The sequence below is a fragment of the Natator depressus genome, chromosome 1, assembly GCF_965152275.1.
Source record: "Natator depressus isolate rNatDep1 chromosome 1, rNatDep2.hap1, whole genome shotgun sequence".
NCBI classification, from domain to species: Eukaryota; Metazoa; Chordata; order Testudines; family Cheloniidae; genus Natator; species Natator depressus.
In genome coordinates this window covers 231,036,829-231,061,197 of record NC_134234.1, presented here as the reverse complement: position 1 = coordinate 231,061,197, position 24,369 = coordinate 231,036,829, and the positions used below count along the sequence as shown (strand labels likewise).

Below are 24,369 nucleotides of genomic sequence, written 5' to 3'. Positions count from 1 at the left end.
GGATTAATAAGATTAAGAGACCGTTCAGAAAAGTTTAGATGTGTCTGAAATTAGGTAACTGTCTCTTATTAGTGCCAGTGTGATGAGTGTTTAGTCTCTCTTAGGCACCGCGGTCTGGGCTTAGAATACCAGGTGTCAGAACTCCTGGGTTCTCTTCCCAGTTCTGCCATTGACTAACCATATGACTTCTATCAATTTACACATGTGAAATACTTCTCTACTTCTAAGAGTTGTTGTGGGATTTGTTAATATTTTCTGAGTTCTTAGAGATCCTCAAATGAAAGGCACAGTATAAATTCATATTACTTGATAAAGTCATATTAGTTGACTGTCTTTGACAAATATCACTATATTTTTCAAATAAGTTATTTGACAAACATTTATTCTTGCCTGTCCCTAGCTTAGAACTAGCCAAATCCACACACACACCCACGCAGCCACCCCCTCAGTAAATATTTAGAATAAAATATTTGCAAACACTTTTTCAGTGTTCAACCAGCTCCATGTAAATCAAACAGTAATTATAACATTAATCTTTTCAGTGATACAAAATATTAAATGTTTCTTTGTAGCTAAGATTGCTGGGCAAGAATGGTCCTTTAGGATAATTTCATTTGTATCACTTAGAAAAGCTGCACATTGCCCCCCCTGAAAAACAGCCAGGGAATGGGGGGAGTCATAATAGACACTTCTAACTAATTGCATGACTTAAACTAGTGCTTTGTCTCTGATGTTTGAAGTGAAAATTGTAACTTAAAAGTGTTTTCTCCCCCATTCTTAGTATATTACCATAAGCTCCCATTCTTTCTCACAAGTTTTAACAGAACTTTAAAAAAGTTCTCTAGTTTCTGTTTCATTGCATCTCTCAAGTTTGCAGCCTACCCCCATGGGTCTTTTGATAGTGTTAGCAAATATGCTCCCATCGATAGTGAGAGTATTTCCCCATAAAGCTCTCTCTTTTATTATGGACTTTTAATAGGAAGTTCAATCAAGTGACATTACTTTTGTACCAAAAGCCTGACCCTATGTATTTTCCCAGATATACGTAACTGTCTGCAAGTACTTAAAAGATTTGGAATTGGTTAAAGTGTAATGAAGGAGTGTTGCTGGGAGCACTGGATGAAAATAAGTGAATTTAAATTAAGCTAAATATCACAAAAATATCCCTAATAGTGGTGACATGTATTCAATTGTGAAATCATCTTTCAAAGGAAGCAGTAGATGGCCCACCATTTAAGATGAGAATACTATGTCCAGTTCTGGTGCCCACAATTCAAAAAGGATGCTGATAAAGTTGAGAGAGTTCAAAGAAGAGCCACGAGAATGATTAAAGGATTAAAAAACATGCCTTGTAGTGACAGATTCAAGGAGCTCAATCTATTTAGTTTAATAAAGAGAAGGGGTGACTTGATTACAGTTTGTTAGTACCTACATGGGGAACAAGTGTTTAATAACAGGCTCTTCAATCCAGCAGAGACAGGTATAACACGATCCAATAGCTGGAAGTTGAAGCTAGACAAATCCAGACTGGAAGTAATGTGTACATTTTTAATAGTGAGAGTAATTAACCATTGGAACAATTTACCAAGGGGGTCATGGTGGATTCTCCATCACTGAAATATTTTTTAAATCAAGATTGGATGTTTTTCCTCTGCTACTTATTCTGGGGAAATTCTGTGGCCTGTGCTATACTGGAGGTCAGGCTAAACGATCACAAGGTCCCTTCTGACCTTAAAATCTATGAATCTGTGAAATCCAATCCAGAAAGCACTGGTAAATATATTGCAGGGAAGATTCCTGCACTGGCAGGGGGGTGGACTAAATGAGCTATTACCAGTAGCTCTTTTCATGTCTGATTGATAGTTGGCTATGAGCATGGTTAGTGTAGTCGCCAGTTTTTCTTTTGTTGAATTGGAGAGCATTGGTGACATTGGCAACAGAACACTTCTTGGATTTGAGAGGGGTTTGTGTGGCAGGGTTGTCCCAAAAGCAGACTGTTTTAGGCATCTAGACAGAAGGCTTATCCATTTCCTCAAGCTTTTGGGGAATGAACTTCATGGGTTCTGATTTCTGTAAGGGAGGGGAGTTTTGCCAGGGTTGTGTGGTGTTGGTGGGTGCTGGTAGATTACCTGCGAGTATATTTTATTATTTAATTGATCGTCTTTTCAATTCATGGCAAAGGTGCCATCATTGTACATAGTTTTTGATTAATTATATTTTGATTTCTCTCTGATCTGTGGGGCTCTTACTACACCATCCCCAGATCCCCTCTCATTCCTTTCTGGGTGAAAGGAAACCTGCTGTGGTGAAAAAATTGGATGGTGGTAATTGGTACCTATTTCTGGGAAAGCATGAGCAGAACGTATTTCTAGTGCACTTGTACATAACAGAAATTTGGTGTTTGTAAAATAACATAGCGAGCAAGTTGGGTTAATGATGGCAAGTGGCACAACCTCTTAGCTATTTCTACTCTACACTAGACTTTAAAAAATTCTCACCAGTGATCGCAATCGTGGTAGCAGCTATTGGCATTTTAACCACTGTATCATCTAACCCTGATCAGAGCAAAGCTGGGTGACATGGCAGCTAGAATGCTGGCAGCTGCCCTGCCCTAAAGAAAAAAAGAATAAAAAATCTAATGTGAATAAGATTTCTATTCTTCAGAATGCCCATTTGTACAGTGGGGATGATAATACCTACCTCACAGGGGAGCGGCTTTTCTGGAGACAGAAAAATGTGGATATCCAGTTTTGACAGAAACATTTTTAAAACAGTTTGTTGTGAACCCTGTGAAATGTAAACAACTTTGAAAGTTTTCACAGAACTGTTTCTCCATGTTTCTATCCGCTCTACTGAATAGGCTACTGGAAGAAAAGCGGGGGGAGCAGGGAAAGGAAATATTATTAACCCCAGTTTTACAGATGGGTAACTGAGGCACAGAGAGAATAAATAAGTGACTTCCTCAGTTACACAGCAAAATAGTGGTAGTGCAGGGAATTGAATGGTGCCTTAATCATCCTCCCTGTCTCATTTTTCTGTGAAGTGTATGTCCCTAGTTGTTCCAGAACAGTGCACTGCTATATGCGTTGTGATTTTGCATATACTGTACTGAGATTCTGTTTATACTGAGACTGCCATTTAAAAATTACCCAGCTCTCATTTCTCTCTCTTCTCTTTACCTTTTGTCACTCTATGATGCCCAGGGACTCCAGAAAGCCTAGCTGAGAAAGAAAGGCAGCTTATGGGTATGATCAATCAACTGACCAGTTTGCGTGAGCAGCTGCTGGCAGCTCATGATGAACAGAAGAAACTGGCTGCATCACAAATCGAGAAACAACGCCAGCAAATGGAGCTGGCTAAGCAGCAACAAGAACAGGTGAGTGATTATTATAGCAAATCTCATTCTAAGCTCCTATTCATTGATGTTTAACTTTCCAATAGTTTATCTTTGAGGGCTAAAATTTCTCAAGATTGTTCTTAGCCCAGAATTAAGTTTTCCTTTTGGTTTGGGGTGTGGAAAGTCAGGTAAAAATATATCGAAGCATTATTTTATTTTCCGTAGGGTTAAAAAATGGTGGTTTTTCTACTTTTCAAATAATTGTCCCACTGTTTTGGGAGACAAAAACTCAAAAATTGTTTTGTTTTAGGAGTGCAAATAAAAACAGAAATTCAGCCCTGCACAATGTGCCTGTGCCAATGGCCACTTGAAGTCAATGAGATTGGTTGTGCATAACAGAGCAAAATGTGGCCCTTAGATAGTGCAATGCCACCAGAAAGTGCAGTTTGTGAAGTCTGAAAAGAACTGAATGAGAAATACATAAAATATGAACCCCTGTAATACTTGTCTTCCCCATTTAAGAGACTGATTTTCAGCCCTCACAAATACATGCATCTACACTTTGCAGGCACAAATATGTGTTCACACTTATCAATACATGCATATGTTAGAATTTGCATGCAAAATCACCCCTTTTCCCAATACTTTTCTCTAGGCACAAATTTTCACAAAAGTGAAGGCACATGTATGTGTCTGCCCAGCTTTGTGTAGACAAAAATTGAGGACAAACAGAAACCTGGCTTAAAATTGCGCCCTAAGTGTGTGCTGAGTGCTGTTATCCAGATACACTATGTCTTGGGTGTGTGTCTGGCTCTAGAATTCTGCATCTTGAAATAAACAGATTTGAATTTATTTGTTGGTTTAGACATTCCATATGTTATTTCTTGAATGTATTTCCTGTAAACATGGGAAAACACTGCATTTATTTGAATGTCTGATCAATTATAGCTCTTTCTTATTTTTTAAAAAAGAGCAAATTAAAGAAAGCACCTGTATGACTTATTTGAAACTCACAAAAGTCTGGAAATTCATTCATTATTGCCAAAACTACGGTAAGTCCCCCACATTGCATGTATATAATAAAGCACACCAGTTGACAACATACAATGGAAAACACTGCATTATGCACAAGAGGAATTATGGTTGCTGTGGGAGCTATGTCTTTGTTTTTACTGGTGCTTGGATAGTTAAAATTTCATCCTTATTGCTGCATATCGTGGCTGAGCTGTTCTGTGGAATTCCCATCTCTTGAACATAAAGTCCTCACAGAAGAAGAAATTCTTTAAGGGACAGCAGGAGAAATGAATAAATGAATAATTAAATTAGAGTAGCCCTTTCACATTGTTGCTGGTATACAGACAAAGATGGAGAGGCATCACTAGCAAGATCTTTGTGAGGAGACATACATCAGGACCCGTACCCTCACCTGTAGAGGTCACTATTGTTTTAATACCACTGAATAGTCCAAAAGAGAAAAGGAGAATAGAGTGAGAATGCAAAAAAAGAGCAATAAAACAATCCTGCAGGATAGAAATCCTTGTGGTCATGCATTATATACAAACTGATTTTTATAAAAAATATAAACTAAAGTATTTATTTAATCATTAACAGTGAGCCTCTCTAAACACACAGAGCTTTTTTCTTTCCCCAGGCTATCAAGTCAGGTACTGATAGGAGTTTCGTATGCGACTAGTTTAATAAAGGAAATTAAAATTTTATTTGTGGGGAGAAGCTCAGCAGTTCTCCCCTCGATAAGTGGATGTTATTCCCATAAACTGTTTGTGCAGCTGGCGCTGAAGCTTGCACTGCAGTGTCCTCATTTCTAATTTTAGCAAGCTAGGTAGAACAGAGCTAGCATGGGTAACACCTGCATATGCTGCAAATCACACCTGTGGCTGCAGTGTAGACATAGTCTGTGAGTCAGAACACTTTTTGTACCTTCTCATCAATTGTAAATGGGATCTGTCCAGAGTCACACAATCACCCTACTCAGTTGAGAGGGAAGGATGGTCTTGTGATAAATACGCAGGACTTTGAATCAGGAGACTTGGGGTCAGATCTTCAACTGGTGTAAATTGGCACACTTACCCTGAAGACACAGTGGAGCTATGCTGACTTACACCAACTGAGGGTCTGGCCCCTTGTTTCTAGTCTGTGGCTTTTTAGAGGTTAAGTGGATTGCCCAAAATCAAGTACCAATCTCTTTTTGCCTCTGTTTCCCTATCGATAAAATGTAGATAATAATGCCGTCCTACTGCGTTTCATATTTGTAAAGCTCTTGGAAATCCTTGAATAGTAGGTGCTATAGATGTACCATGTATTCTCTTCTTTGCTCCTTTTTCCTCTTCCTACTATTTGATGTCTTTTCCCAAGTGCTCTTCCACCAACAGAGAGGGGCAGGCAAGCAGTATTCTTTAAGACCAGTGGCAATATGATTCTATAAATTGGCTAACGAGAAGGGACTCATGTATCAGTCTACCTCCTCCCTCCCATCAGTACTGACTGTGTTGTCCCTGAGGTTCATTTTTTCATGAACTGGCTCTACCATGATGCACAAATGTGAGCCTCCTGCCTCTGTAGCACATCCAGCTGCTGCCACCCACACCCCACAATGTCACTAGCTTAATAGAGTGGTGTCAAGAACTAAGAAAGGTGGGAAATTCCTTTGTAACAATTCCACGAGTGATGGTACAAATTTTACATTTGTAATTTCTCCACAGATTGCAAGACAGCAGCAGCAGCTTCTGCAGCAGCAACACAAAATTAACCTTCTTCAGCAACAGATCCAGGTCAGAGATTGTCACCCTACCTATAATTCCTAATTTTCACTTTTCCCTTCTTTCTTCCAACTCCCTTCAGTACAGCCAGAGTCTTTGTAAGAATCTATACAGACAGATGTTGGTATTGTATTTTAAGAAAATGGATAAGGACGTTACTTGCCATTAAGCACTAAGAGTAGGATTTTGCAAGCCCTTACACTTGTGATTAACTTGACTCATATTGGAAGCACCATTGATTTCAGAGTGCCATTCACATGAGTAAGGGTTTGCAGGATCAGACCTTGGAACAGTGGCTCTCAGCCTGCGGCGCATGCCCCACAAAAGTGTCTTTAGTGTCTCTTGCAATTGTTGGGTGTGGAGTTACAGATCTCTTCCAATTCTATCTTGAGTCTTCTGCTGAAACAGTTTTGCCCCGTCTTTTGCCACCAAGTTCCCCTTAGGTATCAGGAGAACAGTCTAAATCATTTAATAATTCTAGAAGGGACTCATTTGAAGCAGGAGCAAGCGAAAGGATTCTGGAGAGCAGCTGAGGAGGTGAGGTCACAAGTGGCTATGTGCGTGCTCCGTCAGTGAAAAAGGTTGCTAACTCTTGTACCACAATGTTATGGATGTGATTATATTTCCTTTTCACCTGTTATTCCTTATTATTTAATCTTGTTTCTTCATCTTCCTTCCTATGGTAGTATACATTTTATGCTCTGAGAGTCAATAGCATGTTATATTTAAAAAGTTAAAGGTTTGTTCCTGCTCTCTGATGTTCCAGTGCACATCACCTAGTGCCTAAAATCACTGATCGTACATGCTGGTAGAGATGGATCCAAACACCCCAACATGTGAAGAAACTTTGGGACTGGACATTTGTGGCTGGGTCTGATTCCTATAATTAGATGATTCAGCCTCCTAGATTCAAAAAGCCTTGAACTTTGAGGGAAGGTTAGATCCAGATCCAATCTTCGTGCCTCAGGTCCATCTTTAATATTTAATATTCAGCATTGCATAGCAACTGGTTTTATGTGGCATGAGCTGATTTGCACTGGTTAAAAATGTGTGTAAGATACAGGGCTGTGTGCAGTTGTTAGATGAGCCATTGCCAGCCCCACTAAAATCAATAAGGTAGTATGGTGTGTAAGTCAGAGGATACCTTGGCCCCTGATAAATGCATTGCTATGCTCCATCACACAATCATTTCAAGATGTGGCATGTCAACCTGAACCCAGAAAAAATCATTGAACGCTATGGTGGGTTTTCTTGTGAATTAAAGTTTAAATCGTGCCCTTAGTGACTACAGTGGAGTTGAACGGAGAAGAAAATTTAGACTGGGATAGTTAGTTAGGTATTGCGATCTGGTGGTGAAGTACAATAGAAAGAAACTGAGTTTACCTTCCTTTTGAAAGGTTGGGAGGCAAATAGGAGAGGGCAGACTACCACTGTCATTGGCCATCTTGATCTAAAACTGAAATCAATCCTGCACTATTTTGGAGGATTGAACATTTTGGTAAAGTTCTTTGTTTCTCCTTCTCACCTTTATTTTTGGGGAAGTATGGACAGAGAGACGTGGGCGCCTGACTGCCTTTTTTGAGGAGGCATTCTGAGGAGGTCTGTTGCTTTCCTACTTCTGAATGCTCGTTGACCATATAAAATACAGCACAATATCCTATAGTTCTAAATTCTGTATTTACATGAAGCCAAAATGTTTGGGACTGTTGTTGTATTATAAATTTTATGAGGGAGGTGGGATGCTGTTTTTTGCTGGTATTGGAGGGTATCTTTCCGTTTTGAGTATGTCAGGTGAGAAATGTGGACAGCTGGGAAAAGCTGTGGTTGGATATGGTAATAAAAGAGCAGAGGTGGAATTTGTAATTCCTTCTCTTATGGCATGCTATTGTGGCTGTGGGTATCAGAGGGTTTTCTGGTCTTGACTAAAGGTGTGGTGTTAGATTGTGTTTGCTAGACTCTACCTGTTTACACTTCAACTCAATCCACTGGCATGTGTTAAAGTCTACATTGCCTTGTCTATTCTAGAACATTAGAACATGTTAGTTAGAATGTGGTAGCTAACACGTTCTCACAAGACATCATCTCTCCTATACCGTGACAAACCCTTGGACTGGTTTTAACCTGAATTTGATGCAAATTTAAACTGGAAATGGAATATATATTTTTAAATACCTCCTGTCAGAAGACTGACATTTCCACTTGGCAGTGAAAAGGCATTTTAAATAAGGGTTTGCATGAGGAGGAGCGTAGGGCCTGGGGTCTTATAAACATAAGCCATTCAATCTCCCAGGCTGTTTGAGTTGAGTAGCGAAGGCAGTACTCATAGGGGTGATGCCATTGCAACCTGACACTATGCTAAGTAATACAGTTCCCTCAATGGGGTCTGGATCAGGACCCAGCTCAGCTGCCTTTTCTTTTTGTTGTAGTATTAAAAACCTATCTCTTTACACTACTTACTGTATTTCTTTTTTTAAAATTTTTCTTGCATATTGTGCATGTGCACTTGCACATACTCCTGTTTTTTTAATAATACAAAATCATCTTGAGCCCGGACTTTCGCTTGAGTAATAAATAGAGGTTTTAGTGTCTTGTTTGTAAAGAAGTATCTGAAGTTTTACGTGGGTTTACAACCATGGCACAATCTCTGAGTAGCTAGATATGTAATAATTTATAAAGCATCCCAAATCACTATGGTAAGTAGATGCTATAGTGTGCTGTTTGTTCAACAGCATCAGGATTTCTCTGCCCAGATCTTTCTGTAATCCCTCAGTCTCAATTGCAGAAAATTATGGGCCAGATCCTCAGCTGGTTTACAACAGCATAACTCCACTACAATCAGTGGAGCTACACTGATTTATGTTAGCTGAATAACTGGCCCTTTATGCCTTCTCTTTGTAAAGTGCATGCAATTCTTTGTGTCGGTGGAGAGATTTAAAAAAAAATCTTTATTGCTGCATCTTTGACAAAAGTCTGAAAAACAATACAAGAAACCCTACTATGACCAGTGATGAGAGGGAGAGAGAGAGGAACCAGATTTTAGTTCTAAGTTTCTATTTATGAGCCAAGAGTAAGAGGGGAAGTTGTTTTATAAACAATGAGTAAATTGCAAATAATAATAATAAAAATTTGACCCTGTTTCTTTTAAGTGTAGAGTGTAAAAATGAAATATGTCTTCACCAGGGTACTGGAAAACACAGATTGATGATGAGATATAGAGCCTTTCATCTCTTGAACCTTGACCTAAGTCAGTAGTACATGAAAGTCCACTCACTACTTATCTGATACATGCTGCTGGTTTAGGAAATGAGTTGGTGGCCTGTCTCAACCCATTGTCTAGGGACCTCGGATGAAATCCTGACCCTATTGAAGTCAGTGAGGGCACAAATTTACCCTGTGTGCCTACTTCACATAAAACACTATCCAAGCTGGCACCCTTTTTTAGGCAGCTACATCACAGAGATCAAGGTTTGAAGAGAGATGGAGACATTTCATTCCTCTAGAGATGGTTCCTTGGCTTCTGCCTGTCTAAAGAACTGTCACACTAATCCTGAGTGACACAGGGCCCAATCCAACTCCCAGTGAAGTCCATGGAAACAGCCGGGTCAGGTATAAAGTTTTTTAAAAATATGAATACTATTACGAATAAAAATAAATATTTTCTTTCCATGGAATAAATGAATAGTTAGTGGCAGAGAGAAATAACAGTTCCAGAGGGGAAAAAATAGCTTATTCATTATAAGGAAATGGAGACGGTGGCCTGGTCACTCTAATGCATGGATTACTCAAAATGGTCAGTGATTTTTACAACAGGTTAAGGCTGGTGGAACTAGGTTGTGACATGAAAGTCAAATGTGCACAGAGGCTGTGGGGTCAGGCTTTTTGATCCTGCCCTAACTAGTCTGTCAGGCTTCTGTCTCACAGGTTCCAGAGTTTTTAAACAAACTGCCTTAGATTTATTGACATGGAAATGTTCCTACGAAGTTGGGATTGCTGTTTGACTTATGAACAATTGATTGATTAGGCTGCAGCAATGAACCCAAACTATTTATGACAAAGGATTCATTTTACTTGAGCCAAATTTCTCTAAACTTGTTAGAGTTGTAGTAATTCTGGATAAATTATTACACACAAAAAAAATCTATTGAAATATTGTATTGAAAACATAATACCTTAAGGTTAAAAAAACAAAACAAAACCCTGACTGACCTGCTGATTTATGACTCCTTTCTCCGAGTGTGCTAAGTTGGAAACATTTCCTTCTCCCATTACCCCTACCAAACAAACACCAAGACTTGCAGACACAAGCAGGGATAGATTACAAGGTATATCGCCTCTTTGGAGGATGGGAAATGCTGAATGTAACTACAGTTCAGTTAAAGTATCCACTTCTGTGACACGGAAGAAAGACATGATAACTACTTGTACACAGAAGAATGTACCAGTCACATAGGTATCCAACTGAAAATACACATCCCTCTTGTTACATGGAGAGGGAATGTTCATTAGAGCAGGACTATGGGTTTGTCTGCATATATGAGTTGGCAGGGTTTACATAAAAGTTTAATGTTAAACAAGTGCAAGTTTGTGTGTAGACTAAGGCCAGGACTCTGTCTGTGACCTCAAGGAAGGCCACTGTACTGCAATTTATGCTTTGGAAAAATGGATATCCTCATTTTTATCTGCTCTGCAGGGTGCTCTAGAACTAATTTGTAAGGGGCTTTATATTTATTCTCCATGTGTTTTAATGCCATTTTAGAGATGTGAAAATGAAAAGGTATTTTTCTTACTGATTTCCATTTGCCCAAGTATTCAGTTCATCCTGCCCTGCCCTCCCTGGACCTGCTCTTCCAATGGAGCTGCTACTATTTTTTTTTTTTTTTTGGTAACGCTTTCATTTTGCGTGAGCAGCCCTGATAATGCCAGCTTGTTTTTCAGAACAGTTCCTTAGCTGACTGCTTCCGTAAGAGCAAGCAGAGGAGAGCGCACATGAGCTCAAAGTACTGTTTTGTTGGACCTTCAAACATTGGGCTAAATTCTGCCCTTGTCCTTCACAGCCCTGCTGGGGAGAAACCCTCATCCTCACCCCCGCCAGCTTCTCCGTGCAGCCACAGAACACCTACTGGCACCAGCTGGCAGGCTGTCATGGAGCCAGGGCTCCCAAGGCTTCTGGGATCCTGGTCCTTGGTAGCTTGCCTAGCAGTGAGCTTGGGAGCTGAGGTTTCCCATACTCCTCCCCCTCCCCCCCAAAAGACAGCCTGAGGGGTTGTCCAGGATTCCTGAGGATCCACAGACACCCAGCTTCCTGGGCTGCCCTCCCATCATCAGTCCAGCGGTTCCTCCCCTCCTGTCATTAGTCCAGGGATTTCCAACCTCCCCACCCCACCCCACATTCCCCTCAGGAGCAGCACTGGCAGACAGGGAGACCTGGGACAGGCGGCAGCAACACTGGTATGTTCCCGAATCAAAATATTCCCATTCATGGGGAAATTCTGAGGTTTGAGGCTTCAAAATCTTGAACACTGGGAATTTCCGGCTGGATGGATATCTGATTTCTGGCCAGCCCTATTAAAAAAATCTAGCTATAATTTTTTTGAAGGGAGAGATTTTAGGGGTGTTTTAGCTTTCTCTGCCACACAGCATTTTGAAAAGATTTTAAAAGTTTAACACACAGGTTAGAAATGTCACAGAGTTTTCCTCATTAAAACAGTCCAAACAATAAAAGACAATGTACTGATTCTAGCTTTACATAAGTATATAGAAGCAAGCTGATTTCATAATGCTTTATGTATCGTGATTTGCCACACAGATGTTAATTTGGGTGAGTAATTTTTGTTTGTTGGCATTTGGGTTTTTTGTTTGACTGCTCAGGTGAGCAAGCATCTGTTATCCAGAATTTACAGAATGATCTTTAGCCCTAATATTTCATATTGTTTGTATGTAACAATTCTCTTTGTATTTCTTTTAAGTAAAACAATGAGATTTTGATTAGTTTGCTATAATGTTTCAAATGAAATGGAGGCAGTTTGGAGGCAGTTGTTGCTTGTATATAGCACTGTAAATTTACGTGGCAACATAAAGAAATGTCCCCTGCCCCAACAAACTTGCAGTCTAAATTTTACTGCTGGCACAGCTCAGCCTTCCTCAGATTCTGTGCTCAGTTGGAAGGCAAACATCAGCCATGTACCACAAAGGATAAATCCTGTGAGCAAAAGTCTTTGTGCCATAGGTGCAGCCACTGCTGGGGATGATGGTGTTGTCTCCGCTCAGCTCTTTATTGTCCTGTAGATGTCTGCTTCAGGGCAATCTCAGGACTGGTGAAGTTTCACTCTTAGTCCACTCTCAACCTTTTTTTTTTTTAATGTGGTTGCATCTCTGCTTTGCACAGTGAGGAGAGAGTGACCGCAGAACAGTGCTCCACAGACCCATGACTCTTTGCAGCTTGCCACCCCCTGCAAAGTGGAATGGTGCTAATTCCTCTGTATTTAGGGAACCTCCACACATATTAGGAAGAGGTAGGGACAGAATGTTGCCCTCGTCAACCAAGACATCAAACTAAGGGCCTGACCCAGCTCCCATTGAAGACAATGGAAAGGTTGTCATTGATAATAGTGGGAGGTTTGTTCTCACCCTTCTTCCTCCCTATTCTGCAAAATGCTTTCAGAGCTGGTTCAGTCCACTGAGCCAATTTGTTTTTGTTTTGTTTTTCTCCATTGCGGATATGCCTTCAAGAGTCCAGGTCTCTCTGCAAGCTGAAATTGAAGTCAAACCCAATGGGCTCATAGACTGGGGATGTTATGTCCAGATTCATCATGTGTCACGAGCAGCTGTTTTTCTGCATCTTGTAAACATGGGCCTACTGGATTCACTGAGACAGGCCCATGAAGAAGTCGCATTGCAGCCTTTCCCATGACTTTGCAACCTTTTCCCAAACAACTGAGGTTGCTGGCAAAGCAGCTATTCAATTGTTTCTCACAGAGGCTCTGCAGCTGATGTCCTCTCAGTTATCATAATAGGACTTGCAGAAAAACCCTTGGGAACCTCAATTATATAAAAAGAGAAAGAGAGAGAGGAGGAAAGGGTCAAGATGCGGAAAGGGAGAAGTGAAAAAAAATCTAAGCTAGAAATCAGAGTCTAGGCTGTGAGTAAATTAATCTTTTCCTTATGTCATCACATGTACAGCAAGTAAAGTGTGTGCTTTGCTGAAGAGAATGATGCATTTACCATAGAAAATCTCTGGGTCTGCAGCTCCTCCATTATTGTAAAAGTTAATTCAGTGCTAGTGAAAGATGCCAAATGGGCAATCCTCTGTTTATTCACAGAGCAACCTTCCATCGGTCAAAGCCACAGAGATCACTTCTAGAAGCGATAGAGTAGTTCACTGTCAGGCTTGTCTACACTCAGGATATAGCCAAAATTCAGCAATCAGTCTAGCTGTACTAGTGCTGACTCTAAGCATATTCAAGGGAAAGCCGGGGTTCAGTTGAACTATTTGAGGTTTTAGGGATAAATCATGATTAGGTCAGTCAGTACAAACTCTGGCTTGTCTTTGTCTACACATAGTGTAGCTGCCCCACTGCCCCAAATATTCCCAACCTAAGCATTCAAGAATCATGATGCAGGTCCCCAAAACTCCTGGGATTGGCTTTAAAGTCATGGCATTTTAAAAATTTAACTTCCTTTTATTTGCCTTCTGATGTTGGAGCCTTTAGGCATCACAGTTTCCAGCTTTTCCCCACAACCATGAGGGTTAGAAACTTAATTAAAAAGAAAAATCATGGTTCCAGGACCTATGACTATGAGAAAAACACTAAATACCATGAGACTCACAGTACAATCACCAGAGCTGCCAAAACTGTGAAACAAGGCCTCAGTCCTGGGTCTTTCAACTGAGGTTGCCAACAGGATTGCCAACCAGGTCTTCTGTTTTCAGTGCCCTGTCTTTCTAGCTTCTCTTCCAGATTCTGTCTCCAATTTCATAGTTTGTCTGGATCATGCCACATCCTCTTCTGCTGCCATCCCCAGTACCCCTGCTTCCAGCACCCCTGTCTTCCACATTACTAAGTTATCTCCCTTGGCTGCCAGGCCTCTTTCCCCAGCTGCTATTGTCTGCCAGGCCTCCCTTTCCTTCTCCCATTCCTAGTCAGTGTTCCATTGGCTTCTGTAACTGGTTTCATCATTGACTATAGAGAGTGTGACAAATTTCTAATGTTTTTGGTAACAATCTCTGTGTCTGTGTATGTGAATGCACTTCAAGTAGCAGAGGTACAAGAGGGAGAAAGAAAGTGGTGTTGCCCATTGAACTCTTATAGGAACGAGAACTTTAGTACACTGCAGGATCCCAATCTCACCCGTATGGTGAATGTGTAGTCATGTACATTTTTGCTGTGCAGCCAAAAAAGGCGGTGGCGACGGCTGCAGTAAGGTAAGTCGGGAGATAATAAAAATTTTACTGTTGGCTGGTGGAGGTGTTTAGGATGTGTTTTCTTTATATCTTCTTCCGCCCCTAATTGAAGATGCTTTAAAATTGAATGACTACCAGTCAAAATGTGTTTGCTTCAAGCTGAGAAGAAAAATACTGGTGTCTCTGCTTCCAAACTGATTGCGCTTTGTACACAACTGACAGCCACAGTCACTTTGAGTGACTGATGAGTGGGAAGCTTTGCCACTTATCAAGGAATGCACGCTGAAAAGAAAAGACTGGAGCTGTTCAGATGCTTTGGCATGTTCAAAATAACATCTCACATCAGTCAGACTCAGAGGCACTAGAAGACAATTCAAAATAAACTTTATATCTATCTTTCTATCTAGAGGCAAGGATTCAATTTAACAGACAGATCACTGTGTGGCATCGCATAGATTCTGAAAAAGAGAACATCATTATAAGGGTCACGAGTTGTAAGATGACTCAGCTAGCTACATAATTTGAGAGCATTTGTTGTTGGGTCTTACCTCTCTAAGCAGCCTAAATTTGAAAATTCATAACCACGGATCTCTGTAGCGATTTCTTCAAATTGAGGAATTTCACCCTTGTAGGCCAAGCAATGCTTGATGATATTTACAGTTTATATAGCACCTTTCATCCCAAATAATCCCAAAGAGTGTCACAAAACTATGAGCCAAATCGTGTCGTGATTTACACCCTATGCAATAGTATTGAATGACTAAATGCAATGTGCTGGGACAGCACGGCATTATTATTATTAATGTTATTATTTACCAATTTGTATTTCTTGTAGCACCCAGGAGTCCGCATTGGGGACTGGAATCCCACTGTGCTAGACTTTGTACAAACACAGAACAAAAAGACCGTCCCTGCCCTAGAGAATGTACAGCGTATAAGACAAGAGACAATAGATAGAGCCAGAGAAAGGGAGAACAATGAGACAATACTGTCAGCCTGATAGGCAGTGATCTCAGCACACCAACAGCTTACCCGTTTTCAAGGTTTTCGTAGGCCTCACAGCAAAAGGGGAGCATTTTATGGAGGGTTTTGAAGGAGGATAATGCATTAATTTAGAAGATAATTTGGTCCTTCATGTTCACTTAGGAACCACTGTGTCAGTCAATGAATTGAAGCCATTTCTGGGATACAGCATGGCAGCTATTGATTGGCACATGACAACAATGATTTACAAGGGAGAATGGTGAAAAAGATTGTGGATGGGAGTTTCAAATCCCTCCGCTTTGGTCTGGCTTCTCACTGATGGCAATGGGTGGTGGTTCCTGCTTGACTTCAGCGGGAGCAAGCCACCAAAGCTGAGATTTTTTTGCAAACTCCATCAGGTATCTAATTTTAAATATTTATTCCCTTTTTAAAATGGGGCTGCTTAGCAAATGTTTTACCATCCAGCACAGTAAAAGTGGTAAAAACCCATTCTCCCCTTCCCTGCCAACAAAATTACACACGTTCATACCATGTCAAGAGCTTGAGGGGAAAAATTGGGAAAACTGGTAGACAGTCACCACCATTGTAAGCTCTGTGTCGTCTAACCCTCTGCAGGGCTGGTTACTCATGGGCTTTTCAACAATGTTAAATGGCCATGACTTCATTTTGACAGCTCATCCAAAAGAGCACTTTACCCTAAACACTCTGATGGAGCTGTGGATCAGTAATGACTCATAGGGAAGAGTATGGTAGCACCTACTAATTCATCAGTATCACAGTCTGTGTCACTCTAACATCTCCTCAGACATCTCTCATTCAAAGATTGACTGTGCCCAATCCCGCGTAATTTGAGACATGATGAGATCACCACTAAGGTGGTAGGAATATAGGCTGCAGGGAGGCTGATGGACACTACTTTATCTCTGGTGTTCTCTTGCTAGTGGTGCATCAGCTTATTGTTGCTGGACTGCCCAGAGTATCTTAAAGAAATAGAGGAATTCCTTCAATATGGTATTTATAACAACAACAACAAGTACAGTGGTTTAATGGCTTGGCTGATAGCGACCAGACAGGACAGTTTGTGTTAGTTCTGACTTTGAAACAGAAGAGATGGATGGAAGCTGTGATCTCTGTCCAGAAATCAAGGGATGAGCTGGAGAACAAATTATGGAATGAAATATCTTGCTAGTCTGCTTCTAGTTTATTTTATTTTTACATTGTTTGTTTAGTGCACATTCATGCCACAAAGGGAGAATTCAACTTCCGTGTGAGATACACATGTGCACGCACACCTCAATGGGTAAATAATTGTAATTTACCATTCCAGATGTTTTTCTAAGGCTTTGTCTACACTGGACTTTCATCAGTAAAACTTTTGTCATTCAGGAGTGTGAAACCCCCCCGAACAACAAAAGTTTTACAGATGAAAAGCGCCGGTGTGAACAGCTCTTTGTCGGCGGGAGAGCTCTCCTGCCAACAAAGAGCGTCTACACTGCACACCTTTTAGCGGCACAGCTGTAGGAGTACAGTTGAGTTGCTAAAAGGTGCATAGTGTAGACATAACCTCAGATTAGTTAGAAATCTGTATTGTATATACTAAATAAGTAGACTGATATTCCTGTGTTTACAAGTTTAATTTAATTAAAAATAAAATTCAACAATAAACATAATAAAGTAACATAAAATAAAATAAAGATTGTTATGAAATGTAATAAGAATTGATTGGGGTAAATTTAACTTGTAATTTTCAAAGTTTATCAAAAAAATCTAATTCAATATATGTAATACATAGTAATCAAAGTATTATTACAAAGTGTACTTAACTCTATTCTGGCAAGACAGCTTTTGTCTGGACCTGGATGCTTTGTAGGTCAATAAAGCTTATGTCAATAGTAGTAATAACTTCCAATAACAGCGATCAAAATTATCTCTGAAGATGGAAATTCAATCATTTCAAAAATTACTTTCTTACAAAATGTCAATTCAAAGTCAACTTGAACAAAAAATTCCATTTTTAATCAAGCAGTGATACATAAATGACATTAAAATAATTTTAAGTTGCATGTCAAGTACTTAAAAGTTAGGAAATGCTAGAATATAGCTTGCCCGGGCAACCTTAATTTGGCCCCCTTTTATGTCCATCCTGTGTGGTAATGAGGCCTGGGGTCCTCCAGAAAGAATAGTATATAGTCATGTAATTAAAAACTGTATCATAATGCATACATGCAGTGGGGCCAAATTAAGATTACACAGGCAACTCTCAGTGTGACATTTCCTAAATTAAAAGTGCTTGATTATGCAACCTAAATAATGTTATTTTAATATCTTTTTAATACTGTAATTATTTTGGGGGGGCTGGGTGGACAAATCTAAAATCCAGTTATGTTATGAACAGCTGTAACAAACCTGAACTTTCAGCACAGTACTGTCACTTGAGCTATTGGACTAATTGTGTTAACTGCTAGAAGGAGAAGGCTTTTATCTCAGAGCGGCAAATGGGATGCTGGCACTGTGTGGTAGGTCCAAGAAGTGGTTAGAGAGAACCTAGTCCCACCCCTTTCTTCTCCCCTCTCTTTGTTCCCACCAAGATGTGGGGAGCTCCTGGCCCATGTGGAGCCCCTTGGAAGGAGAGGACATTGAGGTAGGGTTATGTATGTGTGCAGAGAGGGAGACTAAATTTCCTTCCCCACATCTGCTACAGCTGTTCTGGCAGCTCCCAAGCATTCCCAGAACAGCATTTGGTGCTGCCAGCATTTTCCTTTGGAGAACAAGCAAGAAAAGGGAAATGATAACTTTTAACATTTTATAATTCAGCTGAACCTGAAAAAGACAAAGAAAAGGCATTTCTCTAGCCTAGGGATTTTCTCTCTGCTGAATTTCAAAGGGCTGCTGCAAACAGTGGAGGTATTAGAGTTCCTCAAAAAGGAACCCAAGAATCTTTATACTCTCATAAAAAACCAACCTTCCACACAAACTTCCTCGTGGCTGGATTTTACTAAAACTAGACAAGCCATTTACAACGCACACTTTACTTCTCTACAAAAGAAAAAGGACACTAAACTTTCTAAACTACTACAGGCTACAAGGGGCCACAGCAATGGTCCCCTCAACCCACCCAGCAATATTGTTAACCTATCCAACTATACTCTCAGCCCAGCAGAAGCAGCTGTCCTATCTCGGGGTCTCTCCTTCTGCCCCTCCACCCCCTCGAACATGATACAGTTCTGTGGTGACCTAGAATCCTATTTTCGACGTCTCCGACTCAAGGAATATTTCCAAGATACCTCTGAACAACATAATGATCCACAGAGGCCTACCTACCAACATTACAAAAAGAAGGATTCTAGGTGGACTCCTCCTGAAAGTCGAAACAGCAGACTGGACTTCTACGTAGAGTGCTTCCGCCGACGTGCACGGGCTGAAATTGTGAAAAAGCAGCATCACTTGCCCCATAACCTCAGCCGTGCAGAACACAATGCCATCCACAGCCTCAGAAACAACTCTGACATCATAATCAAAAAGGCTGACAAAGGAGGTGCTGTTGTCATCATGAATAGGTCGGAATATGAACAAGAGGCTGCTCGGCAGCTCTCCAACACCACTTTCTACAAGCCATTACCCTCTGATCCCACTGAGAGTTACCAAAAGCATCTACAGCATTTGCTCAAGAAACTTCCTGAAAAAGCGCAAGATCAAATCCGCACAGACACACCCCTGGAACCCCGACCTGGGATATTCTATCTACTACCCAAGATCCATAAACCTGGAAATCCTGGACGCCCCATCATCTCAGGCATTGGCACCCTGACAGCAGGATTGTCCGGCTATGTAGACTCACTCCTCAGGCCCTACGCTACCAGCACTCCCAGCTACCTTCGAGACACCACTAACTTCCTGAGGAAACTACAATCCATTGGTGATCTTCCTGATAACACCATCCTGGCCACTATGGATGTAGAAGCCCTCTACACCAACATTCCACACAAAGATGGACTACAAGCCATCAAGAACACTATCCCCGATAATGTCACGGCTAACCTGGTGGCTGAACTTTGTGACTTTGTCCTTACCCATAACTATTTTACATTTGGGGACAATGTATACCTTCAGATCAGCGGCACTGCTATGGGTACCCGCATGGCCCCACAGTATGCCAACATTTTTATGGCTGATTTAGAACAACACTTCCTCAGCTCTCGTCCCCTAACGCCCCTACTTTACTTGCGCTATATTGATGACATCTTCATCATCTGGACCCATGGAAAAGAAGCCCTTGAGGAATTCCACCATGATTTCAACAATTTCCATCCCACCATCAACCTCAGCCTGGTCCAGTCCACACATGAGATCCACTTCCTGGACACTACAGTGCTAATAAACGATGGTCACATCAACACCACCCTATACCGGAAACCTACTGACCGCTATTCCTACCTACATGCCTCCAGCTTTCACCCTGACCACACCACACGATCCATCGTCTACAGCCAAGCTCTGCGATACAACCGCATTTGCTCCAACCCCTCAGACAGAGACAAACACCTACAAGATCTCTATCAAGCATTCTTACAACTACAATACCCACCTGCGGAAGTGAAGAAACAGATTGATAGAGCCAGAAGAGTTCCCAGAAGTCACCTACTACAGGACAGGCCTAACAAAGAAAATAACAGAACGCCACTAGCCGTCACCTTCAGCCCCCAACTAAAACCCCTCCAACGCATTATTAAGGATCTACAACCTATCCTGAAGGATGACCCAACAGTCTCACAAATCTTGGGAGAAAGGCCAGTCCTTGCCTACAGACAGCCCCCCAACCTGAAGCGAATACTCACCAACAACCACATACCACACAACAGAACCACTAACCCAGGAACCTATCCTTGCAACAAAGCCCGTTGCCAACTGTGCCCACATATCTATTCAGGGAACACCATCACAGGGCCTAACAACATCAGCCACACTATCAGAGGCTCGTTCACCTGCACATCCACCAATGTGATATATGCCATCATGTGCCAGCAATGCCCCTCTGCCATGTACATTGGTCAAACTGGACAGTCTCTACGTAAAAGAATAAATGGACACAAATCAGATGTTAAGAATTATAACATTCATAAACCAGTCGGAGAACACTTCAATCTCTCTGGTCACGCAATCACAGACATGAGGGTCGCTATCTTAAAGCAAAAAAACTTCAAATCCAGACTCCAGCGAGAAACTGCTGAATTGGAATTCATTTGCAAATTGGATACTATTAATTTGGGCTTGAATAGAGACTGGGAGTGGCTAAGTCATTATGCAAGGTAGCCTATCTCCCCTTGTTTTTTTCCTACAAACCCCCCCCCCCCCCCAAGACGTTCTGGTTAAACTTGGATTATTGCTGTGCACATTGTAAGATGAGCTATTGCCAGCAGGAGAGTGAGTTTGTGTGTGTGGTTTTTGGAGGGGGGTGTGGGGGGGGTGGTGGTGAGAAAACCTGGATTAGTGCTGGAAATGACCCACCTTGATTATCATGCGCATTATAAAGAGAGGTTTCAAAGAGGGATGGGCTATTACCAGCAGGAGAGTGAGTTTGTATATGTGTCTGTGGGGGGGGGGGAAGGGTGAGAGAACCTGGATTTGTGCTGGAAATGGCCTTCCTTGATGATCACTTTAGATAAGCTGTTAGCAGCAGGACAGTGGGGTGGGAGGAAGTTTTGTTTCATGGTCTCTGTGTGTATATAATGTCTTCTGCAGTTTCCACGATATGCTATGCATCCGATGAAGTGAGCTGTAGCTCACGAAAGCTCATGCTCAAATAAACTGGTTAGTCTCTAAGGTGCCAGAAGTACTCCTTTTCTTTTTTCTTTTTATAATCGAGAGTGTTAGACAACCTAAATTTAAGGGTCTGTACCAACTCTCCCTGGAATAATATTCACTCTGAATGGGTTTACTACTCCTTTTCTAATTTCTTCTGAAATTCACCTATTAGGTATAACCACAGGTAATTTATTGATCAAGCCTTTCCTTCTAGTTAATGATACCTCTATGTTTTGACCAATGTCAGAAATAAAGGTAGAATCTCTAGGATTCTAATCCACAAATCGTTAAGTCAAGTAGTAATTCTCTGTAAACTTTTGACAGTTTCAGATAGCATCAGACTATTTAACTTTTTAAACTGTGTGTTGCCTGGCATACTACTTTATCTTTTACTCTGCATATAGACTCCAATTTCCTTTTTATGCAGTAGTGAGTTGTACTCAATTCCCCTCCACATTGCATGTGCTGAGTTCAGGGTCTAGGTGCAATTAACAATCACTTATGTACTAAGGATTGTTTCTAGTTGCCTTAAGTGAAACTTGTCTTTTGGACACAAATAAACATACGGTTAAGTGGCTGCAGTAATTAAACACACATATACCTTATGCACCTGAGTATACATATTTGCCTTACCTTAAAATAATAAAGTCATTATTTTGATAATAGTACGTATACATTTATAAGACCCTAATTTGGGTATAAAAACTACATGCTTAATTGTGGGACTTAAGTATATGCTTGGAATATGGATGCTTTCCTAATTTGGGGCCTAAAAGTCATTGATACCAAGTTACAGCTGAGGTTAATTGTGAATTCTTCAGCTCTTTATGAGTTCTCCAGCTAAACTGAGCATTACTGTTCAGCTGAAATTTTGGCAAATAGATAGACTCCTTAGTTCACTTCAAGATGTTGTACCAGCCATAGTGTTTACTAGTGATGGAAGCAGGTTTCTTTATTCATGGACTGAAAGAAAGAGATGGTTAAATAGTATAGATTCAATTTTTGTCAAATTTGTCTTTTTTATTAACATTTCAAATTTTGATGGGGAAAATTTCTGATTCTCTCTTCCTCTGCTCTCCCTAATTTTTGATGGCTCTGCACTTCAATAACATGTCTATTTTGCAATAGAACTTAGTGTTACTAACAGGAAGGTTCTTTGGCTCTCTGGGGTAACTTATCGATTATTTGATCGGTCCATGTGTTCTTTGACTTCAGAGTAGAATGCAAAGGTACGGATGCCAAATAGGCCCTCATGTGTACAATTGAGACATGCAGCCTATTTGTTTCATTCTCCTCTGATCAAAGGTCTTTGATGAATTGGCATTGAAGACATGTTTCTTGGGTCATTTTTCAAGAGTCCAGTTTCCTGTGTCATAAGTTTTCTTTTTAGATGAGACCTCCTGTCAAGGTGCACAACCTTATTTAAACCTGCTTACCTTTATCTTTTTTGTTTTGGTAGCTCTGATTTATATCTGTTCAGTAGAATCAGAATGTCAGAGAGATTCACGCTATAGCTACTCTACTGACATAAAATAAAATGCTGTATCCTACAGTAATAATACTGAAACCTATATCCAAAGAGAAGAATGAGGAAAAGCCATCACACTACATATAATGCATGAGCCACGTGTGTAGACATCATGATTTGTTGGAATCGCAAGCTTGTCTTCTGCGTGTCTTTTGTGACGGTCATTTGGACACAGTATGCTTTCAGCACAAAGTCTTGCAAAGGTTCCCGTGGGAGGAAAAATTGTCCATTGTATTCTTTGTAAAACAAGTGATCTTTTTCCCTGAAGCTAGACTCCAGCAAGTTTGTTCTGCCACTTAGGGATATCTTAGGAGGTTCCTGTCCTTTCTGGTGCCTAGGCAATTCATAACAAGCACAGATATTTATATTGTATTTATTGCCATCATATAATCTCTGATGTTCCCCCTTAAGTATAACGAATTGTGGTTTTCCTCAGCTGTTGATTTGATAGGATTCTAGCCCCTCATTTAGAGAGAGCTTTGCCTCTCCAGTTCCTATTGTTTGAACCATGGCCTCTTTTCTATACCTATTGTTTTTTTCTCTTTTGTTGTTGTTGTGCATAACAGGTGTTTCTTTCACACAGCAAAGGCAGCAAGGCAAGGGCTTCCTCTGTGGTTGATCCCTTGAGACTTCAGTCGAACTCTTCTTTGTGATAAAAATGCCATTGCCTTTATATGAATTGCACATGTAATCTGTATGTGCCCAACTGCCCTCAATCTCTTCGCCTTTACTGCTTTAGTCCCTGTCTCTCTTTTTCTGTGTGTGTGTTTTGTCTCTTTCTCTCCCTTTCCCTCCATACTTGATTCCCGCTAACATTTCTGGTACTGCACTCCTTCAGAACCCGGATAGAGCTCTGAGAGCAGATTGAAAAAGGGCAAACCACTCCTACAGGAATAATTCATTTTATCAATATTGTTGGTTGCTATCTCCACAAATACCATTGTCAGATTGCTGAGAGAACTGTCTCAGGAGGATGTGGCCAATCTTTGTGGCAATTGTGTACTTACTAGAGGGGGAAATGAAGTAGAAACCCCTCTACAAATTAGGAAAACAGTCCAGAAAGCAGGTGACAGTCCGCTACTTTCTAAGCAAGGTGGGTATTTTGCTATCCACTTCATGATGTATTCCAGATAGTCCTGTTGATAATACCCACCACTGACTTACTGTTGCTGGGAGTGGCTCAGTGCCAGCAAACTAGGTTTTCTGGTACTGAAATGTCACCTTTGGAAGAACAGATGTTACTTTAGGGGATTGTGATTCAGCATGACAGTCATCTTTGGACCCACTAGACAGTGGACATGAGTAGGTTAGAATCTGCACATCTTGTCACTAAATTGCATAGCTTTTAGACTTTCTTGGTTCAGTTTTTGTTTAAAGTGGGGTCTTCATAGTCACCAGTGTCATCTGATTGTCCCTTTTGATTTTAAGAAAGCTAGAGGAGAAAGGTGGAGGAAAAAGGCAGAAAGGTGGCAGCACTTTAGTAGAGCGTGGGAAGCCTGGCCCAGTGCTGACCTAGCAGCGTCTTGTGGTAAGGTTGGTG

The 24,369-nt window shown here is 40.8% G+C and overlaps 1 protein-coding gene across 11 annotated transcripts in view; it reads left to right on the top strand.

The window, feature by feature from the left end:
- Positions 1-24,369, top strand: part of SOX5 (SRY-box transcription factor 5) — a 606,300-nt gene that overhangs the window by 414,075 nt on the left and 167,856 nt on the right. For all 11 annotated transcript variants that reach the window (XM_074937768.1, XM_074937807.1, XM_074937745.1 and 8 more), the window contains 2 exons: positions 3,204-3,376; positions 6,058-6,126. In XM_074937768.1, the coding sequence (XP_074793869.1) occupies positions 3,204-3,376; positions 6,058-6,126 (242 nt within the window). The remainder of the gene's footprint in view (positions 1-3,203; positions 3,377-6,057; positions 6,127-24,369) is intronic.